At 51.3% G+C, this 8,893-nt stretch overlaps 1 protein-coding gene across 2 annotated transcripts in view; it reads left to right on the top strand.

Annotated features, from left to right (window-relative positions):
- Positions 1–8,383, top strand: part of LOC142466715 (uncharacterized) — an 18,020-nt gene extending 9,637 nt beyond the window's left edge. Inside the window, exons 2-3 of one of the 2 annotated variants that reach the window (XM_075572043.1) lie at positions 4,349–4,533; positions 6,575–8,383. In XM_075572043.1, the coding sequence (XP_075428158.1) occupies positions 6,682–8,022 (1,341 nt within the window). In that variant the 5' untranslated portion in view covers positions 4,349–4,533; positions 6,575–6,681 and the 3' untranslated portion in view covers positions 8,023–8,383. The remainder of the gene's footprint in view (positions 1–4,348; positions 4,534–6,574) is intronic. The other variant, XM_075572044.1, reaches the window with a different exon arrangement.
- Positions 8,384–8,893: the final 510 nt, after the last annotated feature.

Below are 8,893 nucleotides of genomic sequence, written 5' to 3'. Positions count from 1 at the left end.
ACGCACACACACACACACACACTCTCCCATGCATGCACACACACACTCTCCCATGCACACACACACACACACACACACACACACACACACACACACACACACACACACACACACACACTCTCTCCCATGCACACACACACACACACACACACTCTCCCATGCACACACACACTCTCCCATGCACACACTCACATGCGTGCGCGCACACACACACACACACACACACACACACACACACACACACTCACTCTCCCATGCAGACACACACACACACTCCCATGCACAAACACACACACACACTCTCCCATGCACACACACACTCTCCCATGCACGCACACACACTCTCCCATGCGCACACACACACAGTCTCCCATGCGCACACACACATACATACACACACACACACACACACACACTCTCCCATGCATACACACACACACACACACACTCTCCCATGCACACACACTCTCACACACACACACACACACACACACACACACACACACTCTCCCATGCACACACACACACACTCTCCCATGCACACACACACACACTCTCCCATGCACACACACACACACTCTCCCATGCGCGCACACACACTCTCCCATGCACACACACACACACACACACTCTCCCATGCGCACACACACACACACTCTCCCATGCGCACACACACATACTCACTCTCTCCCATGCACACACACACACACTCTCCCATGCACACACACACACTCTCCCATGCGCACACACACTCACACTCTCCCATGCACACACACACGACAGCGGGAATAAGAGGAAAGGCCACGCTACCGAGCACCACCACCACTGCCCCACTCGCCCCCCGCGACCATCTCCCGCCCTGCGCGGGCAGCCATGGCACCGTGGGAAAGCGGAGGCCAAGGAGGTAAGGGGGAACACCCCCGCTACCATCTCCCGCCCCGCGCGGGGATCGGGGGGAAGCGGGGATTAAGGGGGAACACCTCCGCCCCGCGCGGATATCGCGGGAAGTGGTGCGTGGACCGGGGAGAGAAGGGGGGGAACACCCCACTACCATCACCAGCCCCGCGCGGGTATCGGGGGAAGCAGGAAGTGGCGTGGGGACCGGGGAGATAAGGGGGGAACACCCCGACTACCATCACCCGCCCCGCGCGGGCAACGGGGGATTAAGGGGGAACACCTAGGAGGCAGGGACGGAGCAGAGGGGTCGCAGGATCGAGGATTAGTGAGTACTTACTCTCTAACATAACTCCGGCCAGAAAGAATGGCCGCTCGTTGGGGGCGGGCTCATATAGAGCCTGGCCGCGCGCCCACAAAGCCTGGGAGCGTGCGCCAATCAGCTGTCAGATAGGGGGATTTTTTTTTTTTTTTTTTCAGCCAGCGCGAGCAGGGAAAATTTCAGCGCGAGCAGGGAAATTTAAAAAAACAAACACGTGTGCTGCTTGGGTCAATAGTTGCTCGCCCAGAGGTTAAATCCACTCGCCCCGGGCGTGTAAATGTATAGGATTGTCGAACACTGTGTGTATATATATATATATATATATATACTAGCTGATATACCTGGCGTTGCCCGGGCGTGGAAGGGCAGGGGGCATGGAGTGGAAGGGCGGGGGGGGGGCCAAGGGGAGGGCAAAGGGCAGGGGGGCAAAGGGCAGGGAGGGGCAAAGGGCAGGGAGGGCCAGGGGGGCAAAGGGCAGGGAGGGGTGGGGGGGCGAAGGGCAGGGGGGGGCAAAGGGCGGGGGGGGCAAAGGGCAGGGAGGGGCGGGGGGGGGCAAAGGGCAGGGAGGGGCGGGGGGGGGGCAAAGGGCAAGGAGGGGCAGGGGGGGGCAAATTGCCAGGAGGGGCGGGGGGGCAAAGGGCAGGGAGGGACGGGGGGGCAAAGGGCAGGGGGGGGTGGGGCAAAGGGCTGGGTGGGGGCAAAGGGCAGGGAGGGGGGGCAAAGGGCAGGGAGGGGCGGGGGGGCAAAGGCCAGGGAGGGTGGGGGGGGCAAAGGGCAGGGAGGGGTGGGGGGGGCAAAGGGCAGGGAGGGATGGGGGGGGGCAAAGGGCAGGGAGGGATGGGGGGGGCAAAGGGCAAGGAGGGGCGGGGGGGGGGCAAAGGGCAGGGAGGGGCGAGGGGGGGCAAAGGGCAGGGAGGGGCGAGGGGGCAAAGGGCAGGGGGGGCAAAGGGGCGGGGGGCAAAGGGCAGGGAGGGGCGGGGGGCAAAGGGCATGGAAGGGCGGGGGGGCAAAGGGCATTGAGGGGTGGGGGGGGCAAATTGCAGGGGGGGGCAAAGGGCAGAGAGGGGCGGGGTGGGGCAAAGGGCAGGGAGGGGTGGGGCAAAGGGCAGGGAGGGGTGGGGCAAAGGGCAGGGAGGGGTGGGGCAAAGGGCAGGGAGGGGGGGGCAAAGGGCAGGGAGGGGGGGGGGGCAAAGGGCAGGGAGGGGGGGGGGGGCAAAGGGCAGGGAGGGGGGGGGGCAAAGGGCAGGGAGGGGGGGGGGGCAAAAAGCAGGGAGGGGGGGGCAAAGTGGTGGGGTGGGGCAAAGGGCGGGGCGGGGTGGGGCAAAGGGCAGGGGGCAAAGGGCAGGGGGCAAGGGGCCAAAGGGCAGGGGGGGCAAAGGGCAGGGGCAGGGAGGGCAGGGGGGCCAAAGGGCAGGGGGGAAGGGAGGGCAGGGGGGGGTGGGGTGGGGCAGAGGGAGGGAGGGCAGGGGGAGGGAGGGCAGGGGGAAGGAGGGAGGGGGGGTAAAGGGCAGGGGGGGCAAAGGTGCAGGGGGAGGGAGGGCAGGGGGAGGGGGGGCAAAGGGAAGGGAGGGCAGGGGGGGCAAAGGGGAGGGAGGGCAGGGGGGGCAAAGGGTAGGGGGGGCAAAGGGCAGGTGGAGTCAGGGACGCATTAAATAACCCATTCCCCTGCGTTTTCCTCACCTTGCACACGGCCGCACCCCTCTTCGTCCGGGTACCGGCCGCCCTCCTCCTCCACCTCGGGCTCCTCAGTGGAGAGGCTGAGACGCTCCGGTGTGGAGGTGCTGTGCCTTTCGCGGGGAGAGGCGGAGACAGCCAGAGGAGCGCCCTCGGGGACGGGGAGCGGCTTATGTGAGGGGAGAGCCGCAGAGAGCGTGCTCTGTGTGTGTGTGTGGGGGGGAGGTGAGCGGGTGGGGGGGGGAGCGGGTGGGGGGGGGTGAGCAGGGGGTGGTGAGGGAAAGCGCCGGATGAGGAAGTGGCCTATGGGTGGTGAGAGCCGTGGTGAGGTGAGAGTCCCCCGCTGTGTCCCGGGCGCTCGCTCCGCTCCCCCGCTAACTGTAGCGGCGCCGGGGAGAGGAGGAGGTGCGCGCGGGTCCCGATGAGCACGATTTCAGGCTGATGTTCGGGGAGGGGGGGGGTGTGGTGTGTGTGTGTGTGTGTGTTGGACTTTTGGCCCGGCACTCCGCCTCAGGCCAATGAGAGGTGTTCGGGGGCGGGCGGGCCAAGGGAGCAATCTCATTGGCCTGAGGGACACAGGCCATGCAGACAGACATACAGTGCTTTCACATATATATATATATATAATATATATATATATATATATATATATATATATATATATATATATATATATATATATATATATATATATATATATATATATATATATATGCATATAAGTTTCAAAAGGAGTGCTAGTGGGCGTGACTAAATGTACACAACAAAAAACAAAAATGCCCAAAGCTACTTCCAATGTGACAAAAATACACAGCGCAATACCTATATATTCTCTTGTAAAAGGGTCATTTAGTTTAACCCTTTGGCCAAAGCATCTTAAGCCTGCTGCCACTTGCAAGGCATGACCGTAGCAGGTCCTAACACCCCCCTGGGTTAAAATTCTTATTTACCTGTATAATTACAGGAAGAATGATCGCATTGGATCTGTCGTTACCTGCCAACTTAGAAACTGGGGTGGGGCAAGCTTAAACCTTGGGGGGGAGGGGCCACTACCCTCCCATAAGCAGCAGAGACCAGCTGCACACAGTTAACACAATACACAGATTCCCAACAAGCTCTGATCAACCCCACTTTGTGTTTAGTTCCACCAGAAGAAAACTCGCCTTTGTGTCACTTGTGTCATCTTGTCGGGGACTTTTTAATTACACCAGTGTTTTTATTTATTTTTTAAGTAATAAGAAAGTAGTCACTGGTGTGGTCTGTGGCTCCCATTCCAATCAAACTGTGGGTACATACAAGTGAGCCACCGTATATACATTGCTCTCCATTAACTTCTGTCCACCTCAAAAACTGTAGAGAAGAAAGAAAAGACAAGTCACATTATTAACAACTTTTTTCAGCTCTTCCTTTTATAACATAGACATTACTTTGAGACCTCACTAACTGTCCCAATTTTAGATTTGTAAATTGTGCGAGAAACGAGGAAGAACAGAACCTTGTGGCGTTGCAGTACCACAGGAAAATCTACTACAGAACCTGCACAGACCTCCCCCCACACACAGAGCTTCTAGTTTGGAGATGAATATGGGAAAGAGCTTGGTATGAAGGGGGTACGCTGTGGCAAAGTAACGAGCCAGCACAAGGTAATCAGGAATATGTGTTACGTGGTTTTTTCATCTCTATTATCTTATTGCTGATGTTAAATTGCAAATAGTGATAGATCTGTATACACCATTACGGGTCAACTAGAACTTAATATCACTAAACCTGACTTGAGTCAAAGGGCCAGATACATCAAGCTGTGGTAACCAAAAATGCTGTGTTACCGCCCATAAACAAGTGCCTTATTATTGTGATTTGAGTCAGCGTTGCAGCGCCAAAAAATAAGCACTTTTTTATCAGACCCGTTAAAAGCATCAGATCCGACACAAAACAGGCAAAATATCACATTTTCAAGTGAAAACTGCCGTACATCAAGATACGATATTTATAGGAACGGGATGAACGGCAGAAATACCTCAAATATTTTATCATCTACCCCAGGCTGGTGTTAGCCCTGTCTTTCCTATGTATATAATGGCCAATATACGTCCCATTATATACATAGCCAAGATGAGCTCTACTAAACCAACAAGGAATAGATGATAAAATTGTTGTTAAAATACATTACAGTACATATTAACCCTTTAGTAATCCACGGGTCAAGTAGTCATCAATTTCCATGAGTAGCTGACCACACGTGATAATATACACATTACACTACACTACCTACCCCCCTTTGCCTCCTTGGTGGCTAGAAAGCATGGTTAGTTCTTGGTTTGTCCCAAAGGCATAAACAAAACACTATGGCTCATATACATCAAATTCTGTTAAAGTGGAGTTAATATCGCACCGGGGAAATAATAAACTAACGGGTGTTATTACTGCAATTTTAAGGTGGTATATAGCAAGATTGTGGTAATAATAAATTAATAACTCCCCCCCCCTTCATTACCTCAATGGCTAAGAATTTGAAGTATCTGAAAATATTTCTACAACTTTTATTGGTGTTTTGCAGTTAGTGAGATTTCTTTTCAAATCGTTAAATATTATGATCCACTTTAAATGTATGATCCCCTACAGCTACTCTCCCGGCCCTAATGCTGCACATGTTGTGCTAAACCTTCATTCTTACAATGTACATCTACAGTTTACTTTCATCCTGAAATTTTTGTGATATGCCAACTTACCTCTCCTGCATGACCTTTTGTAAGACAGCTTGTGTAACAGTGACTTTTTGAAGTGAAACTTCTTTGCTGGCACCTATAGAGTTTTGATAGGAAAAATCTCGTGTGTTGTAACAGAATTCCATGATGGAAGTGATGTCATGCTACTACTATTAGTATAGTATACTACTGCCACACTATACTATAGTATTAGTATACTACCACACCCACGCATGCGCAGAGCACGGCACCGTGCAAAGGTGCGTCTGCCGCCATGCAAAGGTGCATCTGGCGCCGTGCAAAAGCACGGCTTGTGGCGCGTTCGAAGGCGCATTCAGCGCCGTGCGCAGGCGTGGCCAGTGCCGCGCGTGAGAGCACTCTTATGTGCGGTTCGCACCGAGCGCGTGTAAGCCCGCCCAGCACCACGTGCATGTGCAGGACCCCAGAAGTCGGCCACAAGTTCCATAATCGGCCATCTGGACCCTTTCCAATGCCTGGCCCACACCAAACACAGAACTCGACCACAACTTCCATGCACAGGTGCCTGTTCCACACACAACTCACTGGTGGACCCACTCCCAATGCTACACACAAAAACAAACAGACAAAAAAAACAGAGTCTCACACACACACACACACACGCAGTGACTTACACACAGTCACACATACACAGTCACACACACACAATTCACAGTTAATATAAATATAGACGTGCAAATAGGTAAAACGGGGGTGGGAGGGGGTGCCAAGCACGCGCGTTCTAAGTCAAACTTCTTTGCATTTTATCACTGAAATTGTGTTTGGATTTTAAATAAAAACATCCCCATCACAAATACTATTTCTGTGACAAAACAGTGACAAAGGACAAAGAAGTTTCACTTAAAATGCACGTGCTTGGCACACACATACACTTTTTTTGATAACTAATGCCTAATTTCACCTAATTTTCTAATTACTGTATGTATTTTTTTTTGTCTAGAACAAAGATGAGCTTCAATAATCCAACCATGCCAACACTGCAAGGTTGCTTTTAGCAGTCAGGATTACCTCCTCAAACATCTGAAGATCAAACACCCAACTGAGTATATGGAAAAGATGAGGACAGAACAATCTTGCAACACTCCAATAAATATGACAGAAAATGTATCTTTCAACCAGTCAAGGCAATTAATAAACAATGTAACTGCTTCTCATTCCAAAAGATATTTATTAACTGCTGCCACAGGAAAAGATCTTGGAGAAAGTGGGAAGAGTCTGACGTGGTTATCAGACCAGAACGCACAGAAGAGAACACAGACCGGGAAGAGACCGCATGTATGTGGGGAATGTGGAAAGGGATTTAGTGACTTAACCCACCTGAACATTCACAAGAGGACACACACAGGGGAGAGACCGCATGTATGTGGGGAATGTGGGAAGGGATTTAATCATTTATCCACCCTGAACACACACATGAGGACACACACAGGGGAGAGACCGCATTTATGTGGGGAATGTGGGAAGGGATTTAGTCACTTATACAACCTGAACATACACAAGAGGACACACACAGGGGAGAGACCGCATGTATGTGAGGAATGTGGGAAGGGATTTAGTCAGTTATCCAACCTGAGGAAACACAAGTGGACACACACAGGGGAGAGACCGCATGTATGTGGGGAATGTGGGAAGGGATTTAGTCTATTATCCAACCTGGACACACACATAAGGACACACACAGGGGAAAAACCGTATGTATGTGGGGAATGTGGGAAGGGATTTAGTGACTTATCCAGCCTGAACACACACACGAGGACACACACAGGGGAGAGACCGCATGTATGTGGGGAATGTGGGGTGGGATTTAGTCAGTTATCTAGCCTGAACACGCACAAGAGGACACACACAGGGGAGAGACCGCATGTATGTGGGGAATGTGGAAAGGGATTTAGTCAGTTATCCAACCTGGACCGACACAAGAGGACACACACAGGGGAGAGACCGTATGTATGTGGGAAATGTGGGAAGGGATTTAGTGACTTATCCAGCCTGAACACACACACGAGGACACACACAGGGGAGAGACCGCATGTATGTGGGGAATGTGGGGTGGGATTTAGTCAGTTATCTAGCCTGAACACACACAAGAGGACACACACAGGGGAGAGACCGCATGTATGTGGGGAATGTGGAAAGGGATTTAGTCAGTTATGCCACCTGGAAACACACAAGAGGACACACACAGGGGAGAGACCATATGTATGTGGGGAATGTGGAAAGGGATTTAGTCGGTTATCCCACCTGGACACACACAAGAGGACACACACAGGGGAGAGACCATATGTATGTGGGGAATGTGGGAAGGGATTTATTCAGTTATCCAACCTGAGGAAACACAAGTGGACACACACAGGTGAGAGACCTATCTCTAATGCCAGGCATGTTTAGGGATAACCAGCGACCAAGACGCTCACATATAAGTGCACACGTGTATCTGTGTTACTCTAAATCATAATCAAAAGTGACTTTAGTTTATGGTGCATAAAACGAGCATTTTAAAATGATAAAAGAAAGTTATAACGATTTAAATGCAGATTATTTGTATCATTCTTATTGTAGTTTTATTTAAAACAAAATTTTCTTAATGTTTTATATTTCCATACTGCTGGTTCTAATAAAATGTGAGTTTCCCATTATACTGAAGCGGTATGTAGTCTCACTTAGCTTTGAATCAGAATAGTTTTGCCACCACCATTTGGCCGCCAGCGTTAGGGTGCAGATGGACCCTCCGCAACCAGCTGCTTCTAATGTAAATATTATTACTGTTTAGGGCTTAATTTATGGTTTTAGCGTTTAGGGTGGGGAGTTTTAGGGTAAGGGGGGCTTAGGATATAGGTATTTTAGGGTAGTGGGTTTTGTCACTTACCCTAGCAGCGAAGTGACCAGTGGTGGGGTGAGTCGCGCCAAAACTGCCCACCTACCCAGCACTTGCTCCTCAGTCAATCACCTGACACCTGTCCCACATCTGCCTGGTAACGCAAGGCTCACTTTCCTGCCAAAACAGAACTAGCTTTAATCAAAACTCAGGTGAACAAGGGGCTTCCAGTGTCCCATTTGCACTTTTAACCCACTGTCACCATGCTGCAAAAGCATAAAACACTCTATCTAGTAATGATATATATATATATATATATATATATAGACAGTGTTCGACAAACCTATACATTTGCTCGCCCCGGGCGAGTGGATTTAACCCCCGGGCGAGTAAATATTGGCCCAAGCAGCACACGTTTGGTACTAGGTGGCGAGTAGATTTTTT

Source organism: Ascaphus truei, chromosome 15 (genome assembly GCF_040206685.1).
Source record: "Ascaphus truei isolate aAscTru1 chromosome 15, aAscTru1.hap1, whole genome shotgun sequence".
NCBI classification, from domain to species: Eukaryota; Metazoa; Chordata; class Amphibia; order Anura; family Ascaphidae; genus Ascaphus; species Ascaphus truei.
Note: the sequence above shows the minus strand (reverse complement) of the source record. Positions and strands in the feature narration are given on the sequence as shown.